Genomic DNA, 20,199 nt, shown 5'->3' with positions numbered 1-20,199 from the left:
TGTTTCAGCACCATTGACAGCGCCAGACGTCATTTCAACATCCAACATTGGATGTCTATTGGCCTCAGAAAAAGCCAACGTGTTCTAAATCAAGGTATACGCCATTTTTGGAAATTTAGAGTTTATTATTAAACTCAGGGGATGCCCTTATTTGTATGTACAACAATTGGGAAAACTCCCAGACTCGCAGCTATAAAGCTAGGCTTCACCTCCAGCAAGAACAAACCCTTTACAAAATAAGGTCCAGAGATTGATAGAAGATAGTCAGTAATGTTTAGAATTGTGCTTCAATACTTTTTGCCCACAGGCATCGAAATGGAACAGAAAGGCAAAAGGAATGTCAATATTACAAGAAAGAGAAGATGGGACATCAGAGGGAAATGATAAAGAGGAGGGAAAGCGCTAGTGTGCTTCTGAAAGCCTAAGAGATTTGTCTGTTTTGTTGACCGGAAAGATTTAATCAAGTTGACGCTGAATGGAGCGATGAACCACACAGTAGCTCACCACTTGTCTGTGGGAGCAAGAGAAGGGGAAAAAAAAGGAGAAAAAAAATCAAGAAGAAGAATCTGTGGCGGCACTGCTCACAACGCTGGCATTAGAGCACTGAGCCTGAACCCAAACACAACACAAGAAATAGATATATCGTAGGTGAGATTTTTGTTGTTTCCACTTCAATTTGTAAATGCATAATATTATGCAGTTAGGTGAGCATTAATAGTACAGTACAAATGCATTCAATGTTAAAGTTTGCAATATTATAATAATAATTCTCTCCTCAGCTAAAGCTTACTGTCAAAAAAAAGGATAATCAAAGAGACTTACACATTATGGTTTGAAATACTATCATATAATAATTAAGTTTTAACTCCCAAAAGCCCTTGTCTGTAGGCTTTAATGTTTTTTTTAATAAATTAAATAAATGAATGTGAACTGAAGAATCAAAGAATCGCTGCCAGGCCCTCTATGTCAAAATGGATTGGACATCTATCTCCCTCAATGACACTGAAACATTAACAACCCAGTTAAAATGGGATTCTATCACTGTCAATGGCCTTAAATAAGTTCAAATCATGTTTTGGAACTGAACGCATTCCTGCACTGTGAGTATATTCTTTATCCTCTGTGAAGAATGACCAATGTTTTTAAGCCAAAAGCATTTTCTGATTTTTCAGCTTGCTTGCTTTGTTGACAACTCCATGCTATGGGCATTGTTTCTTCACAGCACGCTGGGCAGCCAATCAAATTGACGTGGAGGAGATCAACTAAACACACTGGTGCAAATCATGCGTGAACAATACATGGAGTATGCACATGATGTAATATGAATGCATTGTTCCTTCATTTCCAGCTGAAAACTCCAAAAAATCCTTGAATCAATCACGCATTTTTTGTCATATTTCAGTCTGTTTATGTGCGCGTGGATGCGTGGGTGTGTGTGTGTGAACGCTAGACGCACATAGTGAGAGGAAGAGGTTAGATTAGTGACCCAGCTGTCACTTTCCCTTACCTCCCTAAGGGTTATTATGCTGCAATGTTCTCCAATCCAGGTGCTGCTTTTGAGTGACAGGCTAATTTGGAGGTATTGCTATATCAAAACACACATGCACGCCAGGAATTGGGGGTAAGATTTTGTAATTATGTAGATGATACTGTTTCTCTTGGAAAGCAATTATATTTAGATTAGGCTTTCCCTTTTGTGATTATATAATTACATTTTACTGGTGCTGAGCTATGAGTTCTCTAGCTGTACTTTCATACCTGTATTACTTCAAATACTACTACTTTTTTTTTAAAAGGTAACATTTTGTTTGTGTAGACTGGACCTGATTATATTGTGCTGTTGCTTCTACAATGTTGATGTCACTTTTTCTGAATGACAAACATTTTCTCTGTTCCCATTGGCTGTCGTCGCCTCATCTCTAGGCTCAACATTAAGAACGGTTTAAATTGGTCTCCTCTGATGGTCAGGGACTGTAATCTCACCACTCTCATTGTGAGTCATTTGTGCAAGGATGGTTACCACGGAAACGAATACATGATCCCCCGGGTATATCTGCTTGAAAAAAGTCAGGAATTTTTTTTTTTAAATATTGGCTGCCGTGGCCTGCCATAGTCAAAGGCACAAAATATGTTGAATATATAGGTCGAGGCAGCACACGTGCATTCCAAAATCAATCCTCAGCATCCCCCACGAACACACATCCAGAAATACTGAACAATAAATAAGAATGAGGATGATATTAGCATGAATGACTCTGAAATATTTCCCAACATCCCTCAGTCGTTTCTGCGCGTGATTGAGGAGTGACACTCAAACAAATCAAGACAGCCATGCCGGCATGGGTGTAAAGACCAACCTGTGACGTGTAGCCTGTCGCCGCTGACCTCGATCTTGAGGAAGAGGCGACCCCGGCGCTCCGTGTGGTCCGTCCCGCACAGGCTGGGCACGTTGACAACGCACTGCTTGTGCACGTTCATGTCGCAGGCTGGAAAAGGAGAACAAACGATGACATTTTGGGATTAGATCCCACAACTGGGAGGTCAATACGGTAAACACCCTGTGATTATAACGTTTTAACAAAATTGTGTACAAAGTCGAGACTCCGTGAGTAGTCAAGAGGACAAGGACGACAAGCAGGAGGAAGTTAGAAACTGGCTAAGGCAATGGCCACCCCCGTGTCAATTTGTTCTGCCTTGCTCCCATTACCATCTGTGATCAGGCCACGCAAGCAGAGACCCGCAGATGGATGGAGCGCATAAGTGGAAGAGATAGCAAGAGGTGACGGATGGAGATGACTTGGGATGATGTGGGGGACCGAGAAGAGAGATGTGATGACAAAAAAAAAAAAAAAAAACAGGACGTATGGGAAAAGAAGAAGCCATTTTTATTCAGTGTAACTTTTAACGTATTAATTGACATGACTTAATTACAAAATATTTTACAACTTCCAAAAATATACATATATCAATAGTAGGTTCGGTGATTTTTTCCGCTACACCGACAAAAATGACGCTCACATTCACTCAGTTACAGGCCACCAAAATAGAGAAATTATATTAAGTGTAAGCATATTTCAAGTAAAATATACAGTATGGTTAACGGCAGCTAGTCAGATGTAAAGCAAATGTTTTTGTAAATATTTTGTATCATGGTATATCACGAGAGTGAATGGCATACTCACTGTCACATTTCATGCCCTGATGGATGAGGCCATAAAGCAGTGAGCCACAATGGTCGCAGAAAGTGGGACTGCCATAAGAGTGTATCTTGAATTTGTGCTTGCTTCTGGGATCCTACAAACACAAAAGTAGGAAACATGGTTTGAAATGGAGCAGAGCACAGCTGCGCTGAGAGTCAGAGGTCATGTTTCAGTACCAATGACGGTAATGGCAACCTAGGAATAAAGTGCTCTGCAAATGAGTTTAATTGAACTTTAATTGAACAGAAAATAAGCAGCTCTTTTTATAGCCACATATTAAAATGAATGTAAAAGATATATTCAATCGTTTTCTATGGAAATCATCCCAATTAGGTTTGGCCTACATTATCCAAGAAGTGCATGTGCAAAAACAGGTGTTTTTTTGTTATCATCACAAGAGTCGCGGGGGTGCTGAAGCCTATTTCAGCTGACTAGGTGCAATAGGCAGGGTAGACACTGAATTGGTTACCAGCCATTTGCAGAGCACTTAAAACTGTGAAGATGTGCTAACCATTCTTCAACTATGCCATCCGAGTGCATTAAAAAATCTCAATCTAACCTTTGTAAAGTCATGAAAGTGCAGAAAGTTTGCGTTTCGAGTCAACCTGAAAGGGATACTGGCATTTTCTCCCCTTTCCGAAAACTCCAGGGTTAACATTGGCATAAATACTTGCAGCGGATGAACAGCGCCGAGTGTGTGTCATGCCGAGAGATTTCCAACTGAGCAGCTGTTTATATTGGCCACACATCTGGCATGGAGATCTTTTACACAAGCAACCGGGGATTGAAACTCTCATAGGGTTCCGGGAACCTAAATTCAAATGATGACATAGGATTGTGTAAAATTATGTGGAATTTGTCTTTTCTTGTGTGATTGCCAAGGAAGAACAGACTCAGAAAATGTAAGAATCCTATCAAATATAAAGACAGAAATCATTTTACCTCTTAAAATATAATTTTATATTCAAAAAGATATCTGCCAGAAAGGATTTTGTTCATTAGCTGGCACAGAAATCCATGCAGGGTGAAAATGCATAATGTGGAGTTGTTATTGTGTGATTGGCAGGGAAATGACGGGTCTAGGAAAATTCTAATTGCTGTGACGTCTTGCTATTTTTGCTCCTTGGCACCTTCAGGGAGGAGGGGAAAATTTACCCAGATGGTCTGGTAATTCATGCCTTTTCTACGTCAGAGGCTCCTGGGTATTCCTTCCTTTTTTTCTTGCATTTTTGGTTTTTAAAAGCAATTTGACAATTGTGCGGAAACTTAATTTGTCCTTAAAGAGCCTTGTTGAGAGAATACAAGAGTAGAATAACGAAAACACATAAATATCTGACTGCAGATGGTTATACGATGTGTAACCCTGGATTTGAATCCTAACAAAGTGGCTCTCCAGATTGCTTGTCCGGAACAAAATTTGAAATATGTCATGTTCTGAAAGAATATGTTTACGAACGAGCTGTTCAACACTCTCATATAACAATGGTGCTCATTTACATGGTAACCACCCCCGCAGCCAGCTTTTCTGCTCATGACTTAATCAGCAAAGCTAGGCGGAGCGTCGCGGCCAATAACAACAGAAGGAAACAAGTGGACATCAATAACAATAATTACATTAATAAGTTTGTAACTCGGAATAAAATCCATCAGAGAATGCATAGAAGTTTTACTTTGATTGCAAATTATGTTTACAAAAACCAAAGTAGTCAATATTAAGGCCATACATGAAAAAGGAAAGATCATACAAATTGGCCACAACATGTGAATGTTCCTAACATAATATTAATCTTTGGGTGTATGTTTGATTTTTTTTGTGTGGAATGAAACAAGAATCAAATAAAAAGAAAAGGAGCGGGGCGTGATTGAATCCATCACATGAATCACACTCGTCCATTAACTGGCATGATGAATGACAATTTCCATCGGATAGAAACAATACATCATTCATTTTCGCATCCTTCAGCACATAATTTGTTGTCATAATGTTATGATTACATAATTGTTCTGTAAATATGGACTACAATGAACATTTTCAATGGAACATATTTATGGAAGGAGTGTTGGAAGTAAACAACCACCAGATTCAAACAAAAAAAACCTCACAAGATTGAGGAAGACATGCAAATCACTTCACAATGATGATGATGTCCAAGGCCACAAAAAGAATATTAAAGGGTCAACTACTGTTGTGTGTACTTTCATGGTTAGAACTTGACCCCTACTGGAGGTTTGAAAACATACAAGCCTTCAAATCAATCTGTAGTCTATCATGACAAAGTACTCGGTCAGAGAATGAATAATATGTTCTTTGAAATTCCAAAAGCATCACCTGACACATCCACTGACACGACCTCCCCCGGGATTTCATTTCCGAAATGAAACCCAGGGCCGTTTTGCCCCAGTGGAAAAGACATCCCAGACGACGAGCGGTGACAAACTGACAGGACGGCGGGACATTCGGGCAGTCTCCCAAGCGTGACCGCGGAGTCGCACGAGGTCACCACTTTGACGGAGGTGAGGGACTGCACATGATCAATGGTGTCACTAGAAGAGACTTATTTGTCCTGACGTTGAGAAAGCCATGAAGGTTAAAAAGAAGAAGAAGATGATAGGAGATAGGAGACAAGATGAATGGTAGTGACACTCTCATTGTCAGTGTGTGGTCAAGGAGAGTTTCATTTTTTTATACCCTTAAGGTTAAAAAAATAACACAGAGAGGGAGAAATGAAGTGGAGTAACCAAAAAAAAGCGGCAATGATTAATCCTTGAAGTGATTGTGTGTGCGTTTCTAGTCTTTCGAGTGAATTAAACATAAAAGGCATTAGGAAATCAAACACGACGTTCGTTCGCCGGCACAAGCACAGAAACGAATGAGCTCATTAGAGCAAAGTGATACATTTCGCCATCAGTAAATCAGTTTTTCCATGGTGAGATATTTTGTCAATTGCGGGGATGACGTCAAACAAGTTTTCCGATACCGTCATATTAAGTAGCAGAGAATAAGCAGGTGTCTGGCCCTCTAGCCTGCCCCCTGTTGCTCTAATCAACAGGGGAGATGCAGTGTTTACATGTATAGACCAAACATGGCATTTAATGAGGCCGACTAAGATATGAAGTCTATTTTACATGCAAAAAGATATTTTCATGATTTCTGTAAACAATAACCAGGTTGACCTGACATTGAAAGCATGACACAAACTTGTGTGATTAGACATGAACATTAAATTAATATTTAGCTGGGATTGACAGTGATAAATGACCGATCCGAATTGATTCCCCTGGTCAAATGGATTGGATGTATATCCTGAAATCTAAATCAATCCATCAGAAATCATGGATGAACAGGATTAATCAACCATTGTGAATATAGGTTTTAAAAGACTATTAAAAAAGAGAGACCCACTAAATAAATAAGTTGCATCTGTGGTCAACAGAGGGTCCCGAAGCACTGAAACTAATGAAAGGAGCATCATTTTCTGGTGGGTTAACTGTTAGATGCACTGCAGCTGGCTCAGCAGGTAATTAGTGTAAACGCTCGTGAGTGAGGTTAAGCAGTTCAACGTGGTTGACTTAGTTGAGAGGGATGCCCGGAAATGGAGGAGCCCACTTTAAGTGACCCCGAGTGAGGCTTATGGTCTCATAAAGGGCGGTAAAAGCATACTTCAAAAGAAAGTCATAGATTTTCAATAAAAATTCTGCATAGAAATTGAAGGCTGTGCTAGGCGATTTTGGGCATTGTGAGTGCAACTTTGACTGATTACAAGTAAAATTCAGGTCAGCTTATATATATACATACGCATTCATAAAAAAGGCATATCTTGCTTTTTTTTACATGCCTACACATTAATCAGGATGACATTGCCATGGAAACGGAGGTCCCCAGCTCCCCTAGTACTCTCTATCCCATTCTCATATGCTTCTGTTGACTTTTTCTTGGTCAAATTTATTAGCTTTTAAGGAAAGCATTAAAATTCTGTAAAAAATACACGTCACCAGAAAGCATTAAACGTCTCATGCATTGCTACCTTTCATCCATGATTGTGACCACTATATTCCGTAAACATGAGAACACTGAAATGCACTGTACTGATCTGAATGGTTCATTCTGAGAACTCAAGGCTTCTTTTCATGGCTGCCTATATTGAAAACATAAAAAAACATAAACAGTACAGCCTGTGTTTAGTTTTATGAACTCATTTACTGCAATTTATGGCAGTAGATGTCCAAACCAATTGAACATGAAGGGCTGACAGCGATGATTCAATAATAGCAGCCAATAAGTTAAATACGACTGAATATAGTTAAAAAAAATGTAGTTTCTCTATTGTATCTTACTGTGAAAGATTTTCCCTCATATGTCTGATCCCTCACCCGAAATCTACATGAACCTCTATCATAATTGCTATTGCAATACTATTTCAGTGAAAACAGCACCCCCAGGATTGGATAATCATCATATTTATCTTTTCTCAGGATGGACACGGAGCGTGGGGCTCGTGAAGTACACAAACGACAACAAGGCAACAAGGCCAGATGATTGCAGCATGCGAATGAAGCTTATGGAATGCATAAGCGAAAGAGTCAGACTCCCTTAGGGGTGAGATGCAATTAAACACATGGTAATCCTCTAGGGCCATCTGCAACAATAAAGTTGCTTTGATTATCTTGGGTCCCCAGGAATAATTATGATCATTCACGCCTACTTGAAACAATTCATTGATTTATTTAATTCAGTTCATTTTTGGTCAAACAAAAAAGGGTCACGGGATTGACCCCGGTGGAACCCCACAGTTGTGACAGACTTTCTAATTGCGGCAATTATCATATTGTTGTCCAATGAATGTGGTTTACATTCATCCATTTACCCGCGCAGTTGGTTCGTATTCCATTTGTCAAAGTGAAACGCAGATTTGATAAACCACAAGCTTCTTGTTCTTTGCCTACTTGTTGACAGACGCTCTTTTTCTTCTATCTGTCAATTAATCAGAGACTTGTTACGTTAAGACCAAAAGATCAGCAGCTGAGCAGCCGGTGGCCCCCTAATACGTGAGGTGTTGGCAAGTCAGAAATGCCGGATTATCAGTATACAATCTATATAATACTCTCATGATAAGACGAGGGGACATGACATGAGCTGATGAATTCACCTTTGACAGTGCAATTCACTTAAATGCACCCAGCTTTGCAATATTGAAGCTTTACTAATTCATTCTGCACCATGTGCATTGAACACCAAGGGGTCAATATACTATATAGTGTACAATATACTATATATCTGTTTTGAGGGGAACAGCTCATATACAAGATATAAAAATAGGTCACAGGTTGCCCATTGCTTCATTGAATATGATTGACATTAGCATTGTAACATTAGATGATAATCTCTTTCTATTTAAATGAGGCAAACTGTTATCGGTTTACTACTTACTGCATGTACTGTATATTTATACAACCTCAGAATTACCTGAAAATGCACATGCATCCCTAAATGAACACATCCGAGTGTCTTCCCAAATACTTCATGCAACTACAGAAAGCAGACGACCCGTGAAATCTGTGACCTCCCCTTGAAGGCTTTGTCAGGACAAGGCGGCAGACAGAAAATCCCAGCATGGCATCAAGTCCTCGCGGTGAAAAATAGATTTCTGTGTTTTGTCTGTACTTTTATCTGAGGGGAGTGCAGCTCTCCCACTAGCAGGGACGCACAACAACGTGACATAGAATGCTTGTTAAAGGCCTACCAATACCTACAGTAGGGCTTCAAATGTCAGCTTTCGACTGCGAATTAATGCAAATGTGAGTCACAGTGCTCGTGTAAATTTTTCCGCTTGTGAACAGGCAGCACTGCAACGTTGTTTAGATTAAGAAAAACAGTGAGGTCCAAATTAAAAGGCACTATAAAAGACAGTGGTGGACTGTGCATTTGGTGCCTTGGGCCATCAGTGTGGAAATGGAACTAATTCCGCTTTGACCAGCCAAGTAGAGATAGACCTAGCATTGGTGATTTCCCATGCGCTCCACCCGACCACCATTGATGCCCCCTGCAGTCCTCCCTGGTGGTGACATTAAACAGTGAGCTGCCTCCACCTCCAGACGGAGGAATAGGTCGACTCCCTGGTTGCGGTCTGCACTCCTGAACACACACACTCACACATTGTTTACCTGTTTGCTGCAAAGACCACCAATTGATGCAATTTATATACAAACAGATTGGCCAATGCTATAAATTATTCATCAAATGCCACCTGATGAATTGTATTGTATGACTTGATTTAGACCCAGCTTTGATTAAACTCAAAATTCCACAAGAAAATGAAGCTAACAATTGAAAGCCATTTGCTTTTTAGATGTCAGTACACATTCATGAAAAACTCTAAACAAACATACATAAGAGGGGAAATATTTGCTCTTATTTCCTATATAAAATGGAATAATCATTTTTGGGATTAACTGCATATGAAACTACCACCCCTAATTCATTACCCCTAACCCTAATCCTTAACTCGTTTGCTGCCATAGACGTATAATACATTTGAATTGGGATTCCAGGCAAAGAATTTCCAGAATAAGCAGTTGGCACCTGCTGACCAAATACTTTTATCACACACACACGAGAGTACGACACCGGCAGTGTGCTTTATTTGTGGGCGTCCATAATGGAGAAATGAATTTATGAAAGCAAAGCAAATCCAGTATCCCTGAACAGTCTTAACACTGGCATTTGTGATGACGGGATGACAATCAAGGCGAAGGAAGTGCAGGAGTTGCAAGAAAGAATTCAACAAATTCAGGAAACTCGGAACAAGTCGTGCAAAGAAAGGCTGATAGAACACTCATTTTAACTGAAGAGGCATTTAAATATGCCACAAAACTATCTTTAGAGTAATTAAAAGGGTTCTGTTTACATTATTAAATAGTTGCCGGTTCAATGGCGATGTTGGGAAGTCTAACTTATGTTGCCATAAGCAGCAGAAACCAATAAGTTGAATCTGGTCGCCTATAGATGAGAACATGGGAATCGCAAACATGTTGCAAACTGTGCTATAATGTAAACTCTTTTTATTGGTACTTTTTGGAGCAACTGAGTTCATAAAAAATTGGGCCAGGTTGACATTTCTAGGGCAGCTACCTAGAGTGTGAGTCTGAAAGTTGGGATTTGTATCCTTTCCTATACGTGGCCACAATGCACTCTTAATAAAAATAGAAAAGCAATATAGTGATATAACACTTATTCCTGGGGGAATTTCATCTAGTGTGGCAGCCAATATATGAACAAGGCAAGGGAACCAAAGTAGGAAGAACACAAGAAATGTTTATAGAACCAAAAAACAAACCCCTCGGAGTACAAACTACATTAAAAATAAAAACACAAGAAACTAAAAAAGAAAGAACAAACTATAATGTGACTAACAATAAACGAGTACAATCAAATGGAGATTTACAACCTGGCTGAGGTTAAACTTATTGACTGACCCAGGTGAATGACAATAATACTAATGGTGACTAAATGGGTAAAAAAAAAATGGCTCAACTTTTCACCACTCACTGCTGAGCCGCTGTGAGAAAGCACAACTCATTAACAATCCTTCCTGATTGTTCCTTTCATTTTTTTTTCTTAAAACAAAAGTGCCCCAACGATCTCTTTATTCCCCTTCCTCATTTAAATTTGCAAAATGTAATGAAAGAAGCCCGCACAAGCCCTTATTATATTTCTTTCCCCTGTGAACTCGACCGGGCAAACAAGTTTCAGCACGTTAACTGTTATTAAAAAGGGGATTCCGCACATCCCTGAATTTAAACGGACATAAATGCCATGCATTTTGATTGGCGAGATTGGCAGCAGTTTATCTTTCACAATCTTCAAGCTTTAAGCAGCCAGCAAAATAATCAGAGAGAATACGTTGCTCAGGGAAGAAAAATACTGCGAATGTAATAAGAGGGCTGTGGGATTTTTTCTTAATTGCATTCACAAGTGTCTTATTCCGACTGTGTGGGTTGCAAGGGTATAATCAGTTCTGCAAAAATTACTCCTTTTCTTCAGGTTAGGAAGGAAGGAGCTAGCCGCAGTGCTGAATCTCTCGACTTCATCTCTTCGATCCTCGTAAATTGCTTGGCGCTCATTTGCTATTGCCTCGTTCTCGTCCCTTCCGGCGCCATTTCGGCAAAAAAAAGGCTTCCGTCATTGTCAGGGAGTGAGATGACGACTTTTAATGAGTGGAGGAATAATGTGGAAAGGCTATCAGTTTAAGATGGAACATCACAAATTTGCTTGAAGATTTTGAAATCCTATTGCAAAGAAAACCTCCCCACGTATATTTGGACTTTTGTGAAGACTTTTTTTGGTGCATGTCATAGCCTATTCTTAGGCCATTAGCAAAGCATGTCAAATCATTGGCAAAAATGTGCAATACTGCCAGAGTTTGTCCTAAACTGCCCTGTAAATTTCCCATTCATTCATTTCCAATTGCAAATTTGACTCCCACAAATGTATTCCTTCTTCTCTATTGATTTTGACAAAAAACCTTCTCTAATTGGCCTAAAATTATCTGGCAATGACCCAAAGTGTATAGAAAGTCATGTGGAAATACCCCAAAATCCTCAGAAAGTGACCCAAAGCCAACAAAAGGTAATAAACAAATGCCCCAAAATGAACATGGAAGTGACCCATCTCAAAGAAAACAAGCAAAAAGAGCAAAAACTCAATGCGGAGCGACCCCCGGCTTTCACTCTATACGGATATTGTGACAGACAAGTTATTTTACAGCCTGGGTCTGCTTTATGATGAACGGCATGCTACTTTATGACTTTATCATGTGTTCCCTCCCCCAGTGACATTTTTGGAACAGGCCAGTGGCGGCCCGAGGAGCCAAAGTGAGCCCGGGCTAATCTAAGTGACAAACTGCAGCCGATTTACACACGACCTCGTTTGGCTTCAGCTGATATTCAACGACTCGACTGGAAGTGGACCGCGCACATTTCTATTCGTTCTCTTTCGTGTTTTATCTCTACAACTGATGGACAAAACATAACATAGCATATTTTATTTACAAATATAACATTGTACATATTTTATGGACTCGTAGTGTCAATTCATTCACTTCCAGTAGTGACGATGGACGTCCAATCCGTCAATGGCAGTAAAATATAAAGTATTTTATAAATATTTGTGTCATATTTTTGCAGAAATATACACTGTTTACATACGGAGAAAGCATTGAAATTGACTCCTTTCTCTATTACACATTCAATCAAACAGAAACCTTAATTTCCAATGCAATGACTAATGATTCCATTCACAACTTTCCTCCAAATTGTCCAGCGAGTCTTCGACACGTCAGCCTCGTGATGCAAATGTGCTAACACATGCTTTAAAACGCGGCGCGGCCGTGTCGTAATCAGGGCGAAAGACAGATGGTCGCAAAGAGGATTTTCCCAAGCGAGTAACGGCGACATGCAAAACGTAATCTCTCCCGGTTGCTGAGCCCAAATCTATCAGTGACATGAAGCCAGATCAAAAAGCAAAGATTTGTAAGAGACTCCAGCTGCGTGAAAGATGGCCGACCTTTTTCATAACACGTGACCAGGTTGTGAAACATGTATTCTTTCACTATGGGTGAGTCACGGTTTTTAGAGTGGTCCTTAACAGATAATACCCCATCTCTACTACACAATGTGCTGAATGAAAGCGCCTTTCGTTCAAATGCTAATGCCAACATCTGTCTCCATCTGACATGTGAGCGGATCAAAGCATCTGCTGGACATGCAGTTGAAAGACGGGTCAAGTTCTGGTTTCATAAACAGCTGTTGAAAAGTAACTTTAACGCGTTGGTTGCCATTTGCGGTGCTAGACGTTCAATCTATTGAATGATGACTAATAAACCTTAAAAAATAAAATTTAAAATCATAATTAGAGGGCGGCTCAAAATGTTTAAATGAACTGCTGAGTCAATCATTAGTTTCAGCTCTATCTATTCATTTTGGAGTAACATTTCTTGTCCAATTTCCTACTGACCTGGCCTTTCACCACTAATACTCTCATATTCCTTTGCAACAAACTGCCCAACTGCCATCCTAACTCTGACATTCTACAGCTCTGCTTGACCTCCACCTCTTCATTAACAACCGCAGGGAAGAACGAGAGAAAAGCCGAGCATCTTCTGTGTGAGCTCACACTCACGGGGAGTTAACGATTCCTCGGCGGGTGACAAAAAGTACAAACATTTCTTTGGAATAGAGCCATTGTTGGGACTTTGAAATAACTGCTACTATTTCAACAAGCGTGGAAGAAAGTCACTTGCGACTTCATTAGTGAAAGGTATGGATAGAAAACTTACGTCTGTGTCTGGACCCTTGTCAGCTCCGGGACATGAGAAGGTTACAAACTCGTGGCAGCGTTTGTGGACCACAAAACAGCACACTGGAAAAGCAAAAGAGACAGAGATTTACAAACCCAAAATCATAATGTGGTGATCAACATACATAGATTAATATCAATATTATTGTATTAGCATTACATAGACAATATTAATAGTCATTAGGACTATGTTTAACTTAAAATGGGGTTCCTCATTTAGAGGGAAGAGTTGTTATAGTACAATTTTGTTGTCAGGGAACATGTTCAAATGAGACACAACATTAGGTGCGCCTTACTGTTCTAAAATCAAAGCTTCAATCCACAATGACTCCCAATTCTTCCCATGTCTGCATGGTTTTTACCTGGGTACTCTGATTTCCTCCCACATTCCAAAAAAATGCATGGTAGGGTGATTGGGCACTAAAAAATCTCCCTAAGGATGAGTTTCAATTCATGGTTAGGGACTCTGGCACTCTATTTTACCCTTGCAATCAAAAAATTTAAAAAGGTCCATCAGGCTCACGCATGTTTGCGCACCCACACACATAAACCCACATACAGAATGTCAACGCCGTCAACAATGGCGTCCGTCGGCGTTTTTGGCTCGGCATGTCAGTCGGTGTGGCACGGCAGACAAGACACCTGACGACATTTTTTTCAAAAACCAACGCACGGACATCTGTGACAACAAGAACACACACTCCCTCTGTCTGCCTGTATTCTTCAGCTCGGAATCATTCTTTGCCTTCCCGCACAATCTGTCTGCTCCGCTTGGTGTCCAGATGCCAGGGAGCGCAATCACGTGAGCATTAGTGGAAAGTCACTTTGCCACTCTGCTTGTCCACTCTCACAAGTAGCCTCAGAAATTGTTGATATGCATAACTTACTTCTAATGAGCATTTTGTTTTTGTAATAACAAATCCTCACGCAAGGGCAGATCAGAAGCTAATACTCTCCGGGAGATGAATTTCCCAATGGTGTGGAGAATAAATTAATCTTTTTCACTTTTAAAGGGGAAGTATGAGGGAGAGGGGTAGAGATGAACAGCTCAGCAAAAACAGTTACCCTGGCGCTTGTCATTTTAATGATAAACACGCCACCAAAATAAACTGGAGATGCAAGCTGGATGTAGCCAAGAAGCAATTGGAGCAAACATGCTTAAACAAAATAAAGAAGATGCAAAGCCCAAATAACAAACAGCTTGATTGGCAAAAATGAACTTGGACAAATCTCAGCAGAAACTTTTGTAAACGTACGTACTTCCTATTGTTATGTTGATGTACAACACTTTGTATTATCCAGGAAAAGACATGGAGTTGATATGCGGCATAATAGAATTCAATTAAAAAAATGTACATATTGCCATCTATAAAGCCTAATGAATTAATCTAAATAATGACGAGAAGTTGAGCTATATACACAAATGTTATTGCATCCTTAGTGACCCACATGCTCCCACCAAATGTGATTTTTGGGCTCCTTAAGTCTAACAACAGATGGAAGGCGGTTGACTGTATGAGAACACTCCCACAAGCAGCAACCCTTTTAATTCTTCTGATGATTCCAACAGAAAAAAAACTGATCATAACCTCATTCTAATCCTTGGGAAAAGTCAGTTTTTCCACCCTGGTTCTTAAGAGAAAGCTTTACAGTGAAGATCCAGCTCATCAACAAAGCTTTTCAATTAAGAGGAAAGGAGAAAAGAATGAATCATCCTCCCTTTTAGTATGATATATAAAGAAGGAAGAGGATTCTTTGTCACATCTTCTGCACAGTATGTGAAGAAGATCTATCTCGCCATTAATCAATTGCTCCTTAAAACACACATGCACTCTCTCGGGTTTGACACTTGCTACTGGGATCTAATTATGGGTGACCGATAAATTGCTGAATTTGAAGCCTGAAATCTGATGTTTCTTGGAAAACTTCAGAGTAGCCGCGGGGAAATTACTAATGTCACAATGGACAAAGTGTCCTTGACCAATTACTGTGATATCTCCAATGAAAAACAGACTCTGCAACCTCTTTATAAACTGATTCCGCTATCTAGAATCCATGCTTAGTAATCCACTTTTCATTTTTAAAGGGAAAAGACAACAAATACCATATGACTTCCATCAGAACCTATTTTGACATCACAAAATGGTGCGTATTTGTTAAAAGATTTAGAGTGTAGTCACAGATTAAGTAAATATTAACGTAAAATTAGTGATCCTCCAGGAAGCAAGACTTCTGGTCAATATTTGTAGCAGAAGACCCAAAATTACAACCATACAAAGTTAATAATACATGAAGAAAATTAAAAGTTGGATCAGGCATACCATATATTTAATGTAAATGTCTGCGATCGGCTTGAAACGGTTGCTGAAAATTAATTAACTAATTAATGAGAAAATTTAAATGTCTGCAAAGCACTCTGGGATTTGTTATTGATTTAAAATCAAATTAATCACTCACAATGACACTAAATATGTTAATAAAAAATGTTAACAAAATGCCAACATTGGTTTGTATTTTCCAGAAATGCTTTGAAGTTATGATGTACAAGTGTACTTCCTATTTCAATTTAGGCTTCATGGCATCATGATGTCAGCATAGTGTTAGCATTTTGGCGCCACGGAGACACTAAGTAAGCAGGGAAAGCCTTTTCTTGGCCAACCTTGCAAAGTCATTTAGATTTGAAGGCGGGGATGTCTGAATCCTATGGGATCAACCCAGGCCTGGCTTTGAGGGGCCATCCTTTAGTGCTTGTGACGGCGATGCACGTCCATTCCGTTTAAACGTGGAGAAGCTGATGAAAATCGCTGGGCATTGAAGCAGTTAAAAGAAAAAAACAATGTTGCATTTGGACGTGCATCTCACTGACTCCTTGTCAAGGCTAATGAGTTGAATTTTCAGCTTGTTCTGTATACAAAACATCTGAGTCACACAGGGCACATCCAATGTGAAATTTAACAAGCAAGCATATCTTTTTAGTTGCTTATTTTTAAAAATGTGTGGCAAGCAACACATTTGGAATATTTTCTTGTTTTATCCTGAGCCTGGGTAAGGCTGCAAAAAGATTATTTTCATAGTCAACTATTTATTCATTTATTTTCATATTTGTATTTTCTGAACCGCTTTAGGGTTGCAGGGGGTGCTGGAGCCTATCCCGCTGACTTTGGGCACTAGGCGGGGGACAGCCTAAATTGGTGGCTGTCCAATTGCAGCAGCCAAACTTCCTTAAAACAAGTGAAGGTATAGGAACTCAGTTTTTAAACTTTTAGCACTAAAATGTTAAATAATATCTTAAAACATATTCCATCTCCTTCAATGGTTGCGACAGACTCCACTTTCTTTTCCAAAACAGTTCCGACTGGCACTTTCCCAGACAGTTTTGCACGACATTTGTCAAACAAACCATCTGTTATGTCAGATTCACTTTTTCACAAGGCGACAAAAACACACCTTCACATTGTCCCCGTAAATTATACGACAAACTAATAACATTATCTTGACAAGTCCGAGGGGAGTCGAAAGAGAACAAAGTAAAGATGGTGGTCCATGATAAATCTCTTTGATGACTCATGCGGCGATTGAGGAAGTCAAAACGGTGTATTTCTTCACAGATGGTGGCGTCCAAACATTGAGTGTGCGAAATGGCGGGAGCAGAAAGTGACACACTGACATACTGTATCGTCAGGGATGTTAGGATGAATTATGCTGATCTTTTTTTTTGTTTGTTTGTTTGCACCAGACTAATTGCCGAGATAAGCGCATTAGGACGCAGTTTATGCAACCACGACACTTCCTTATGTGTCGCTATTTACGCAAGACTGAAAACAACAAAAACGTCATTATGCATGAAGCTTATGTGTTGAATACTTGAAAACTTTGCACATCACACAGTATAGGAATCACAAACACCACCTTAATCTGCTCAAATTAATAATCTACCAAATTATACCCATAATATAATTATGGCAGTCCTCTGGGAAAATATTTATGGTAAAGAGGGAGATATGTTCAATACCCTTCCAGTCATAACCAGTCAATCTAAACCCTCATCTGCATTGGAGCAGAAAAAAGGTTTCTGATCTGAGATGCAAAGGAAGATAGCAGGATGTGTTTGTAACCTTTGGAGAGAAATGCAATTTCTTCTAATTTTGGAAAATTAATTGCATGGTATTTCTAAAAAAAGACCATACAGATTTGAAAGAATGTGTAGAATAAATGATGCAGGACTTTGACTTTCTTCCTTCAGGTGGTGCTGGCATAACGCACCCCACTTTTCTCCCTGTTGGTTATTTTTAGAAACAGGTTGGAACAGAGAGTGCTGAGGTACTGAAGTGAGCGCAGACATTTTCTTTCCACCTGGCCAATGTAGATTTATAATTACACAGGTGGTTTGGTGTTGATACACAGGTAGAAACATCTTACACATCTATGTTTGAGTTAGTGAGTGACTGAGTGAGTGTTTGAGAACGAATGAATGATGTGTTCATTGCCTTTTCTGTCATCAGCTTGTGAGTGGTGGAAAAAAAGATGCAAGAGTCATACAAAGAACGAAGAACCTGAGTCGGATTCTCATGAAAATTTGAGGAGTTGAAGGGTGAACCTCACAGAGTAAGCGTATCTGTTTACCATCTCGACCACTTGCACTCAACTGTGGCTGGGCAGTGAAGCTTTTAATCAGGGTGTGAAAGTCAAAGAAAAAGTGGACATTAAAGCACACACATACACAAATTGGTGTGTCTTTTTGTTTTTATTTGGGTTAATGAATTTAATTTTGTGTAAAGCATGTGCACAAAACAGTTCTCAGGTCAAGGTTTCAATCCCAATGAGTTAATCCCAAAAGCATGCATGGTAAACTGGTTAAATTGTCCCTGCCTATCTGTGTTGGAGTGGAATGTTCTTTGCACGGTGCCCTGTGATTGGCTGGCAACCAATTAAGGGTCTACTTCACCTACTGCCCAGTTGGCTGGCATAGGCTCCAGCACCCCCTTGACCTTGTGAGGATAAGATGTACGGATAATGAAATGTGGCTGACATCAGCCAATCAGTCATGTTTTTTTAATATATTCATCATACTGTACGTTAATAAAAAGTTGTATTTATATCCTAAGTATATCTGTCAAGACAAACTATAAAAATCAAGTTTAACATTGATAATAGGACAATGTGATGGAAAAAAGATGAACCCTCCTTCAAATTCAAAAACTCACAAAGGCTGACCTTAAAAGCATTCAAAAAAGGCTCGACAAAGACCACCAATTTGAATAAATGCACAATACTCAAAGAGAGCAAAGATAAAGTAGGCAAAAAGAAAAATTACCTTCCTCTTTTACACAGAGCAGTAAAAGTTCTCAAGGATTTTGTGTTTATCTCTCAATCATCCAACACAACCTCAATATTCAGCTGTCTGAAAAGTGCTCAAATCAAATCCCTGTAAGAGGATTGCGTGGTTTGCCTTCACAAAGAAAATACAGACAGAATAAAGTAACGAGACATAACTTTCGTTATCTATTTGTGAATGAGAATCTTCAAGCCCTTGACAAGTATGCATGTATGTTTGTGGTGGGTGAATTATCTGCATGTTTTGACATAATGTATCATTTTTGACACAAGTAGATTAATACTTACCTTGGCCAAAACAACATTTATAATGTTTGCAACTCGTCCAACTTGCTCAACTATAAGGCTTATAACGAATAATGTAGAGGTCCAAAGAGAATCTGAGATAAACAACATCAGAGCAAAACCTGCAACCTCAGTGGAAATTCTGCATAGAATCGAATTTTTTTCTGAACAATTCTAAATTCCATATTTTGTATTGCACTTTCATTGCTATGTCAAAATCTTCCCTACAATTAGCCATGCAATGTTGACATGCCTTGGCAGTTATTAGCTTGGGTGCTTGTTTTCAGATGTTTGATTATGCGTGTCCGGGTAGCTCGTTAATGCAGATGACGATTGCTGCGATGGCATCCTTAGGGTGCTTATTTTTTCCTAACAAGCGCCTGTCTTCTCAATTTCAAATCAGAAATGATGAACTTCTCACAAAAGACTGTCACCCAGATCCAGTACTATAAGGTGCATATAAAAGATGTACTATAACACAACTCCTAACAACTACTACTATTACTACTATCACAGTACTATATAGTCGATGTATCACACAATCCCCTACAACTACTACTACTACTACTACTACCACTACCACCACAACTACTACTACTACATGTTACAATTTGGTGGGCCTTATGTATGAATCAAATTTCAGAAAAGTCATTGATTGAACGTGTCCCTTATAGTGCGGAAAATACGGTAATTTAATAACTCCATAAAGGATGTCTATTGTGAAACCTGATGAGTTAGTTGAAACAGGTGCAATGGTTCATTAAAATTTCATACTGGATAATACAACAAAAGTATTAAAATAAAGTATTTAAATCGACTACATTAACATTCACGTGGGTTATGTCATCCTTCACCTTGTCGTAAATCCAAGTTGAAATCTTTAATTGATCTAATATTCAATTTATCTCCCGGTCAACCTTCCCCTTTCATAATACATTAAATATGCAGATGCATTCAAGAATGGATCACTATACTGTTTTGTATTCCAAATCCACATGGGGTGGCCTGGATAAATTATTCCTATCT

General features: G+C 39.3%; 1 protein-coding gene across 1 annotated transcript in view; it reads right to left on the bottom strand.

The window, feature by feature from the left end:
• Positions 1–20,199, bottom strand: part of prkcab (protein kinase C, alpha, b) — a 42,120-nt gene that overhangs the window by 10,930 nt on the left and 10,991 nt on the right. The window contains exons 3-5 of the mRNA XM_077735132.1: positions 13,535–13,617; positions 3,183–3,294; positions 2,358–2,486 (exon numbers count right to left, since the gene is read on the bottom strand). Of these exons, the coding sequence (XP_077591258.1) occupies positions 2,358–2,486; positions 3,183–3,294; positions 13,535–13,617 (324 nt within the window). The remainder of the gene's footprint in view (positions 1–2,357; positions 2,487–3,182; positions 3,295–13,534; positions 13,618–20,199) is intronic.

Source organism: Stigmatopora nigra, chromosome 15, assembly GCF_051989575.1.
Source record: "Stigmatopora nigra isolate UIUO_SnigA chromosome 15, RoL_Snig_1.1, whole genome shotgun sequence".
In the NCBI taxonomy this organism is placed as follows: domain Eukaryota; kingdom Metazoa; phylum Chordata; class Actinopteri; order Syngnathiformes; family Syngnathidae; genus Stigmatopora; species Stigmatopora nigra.
This window is presented reverse-complemented; position numbering and strand designations above follow the sequence as displayed.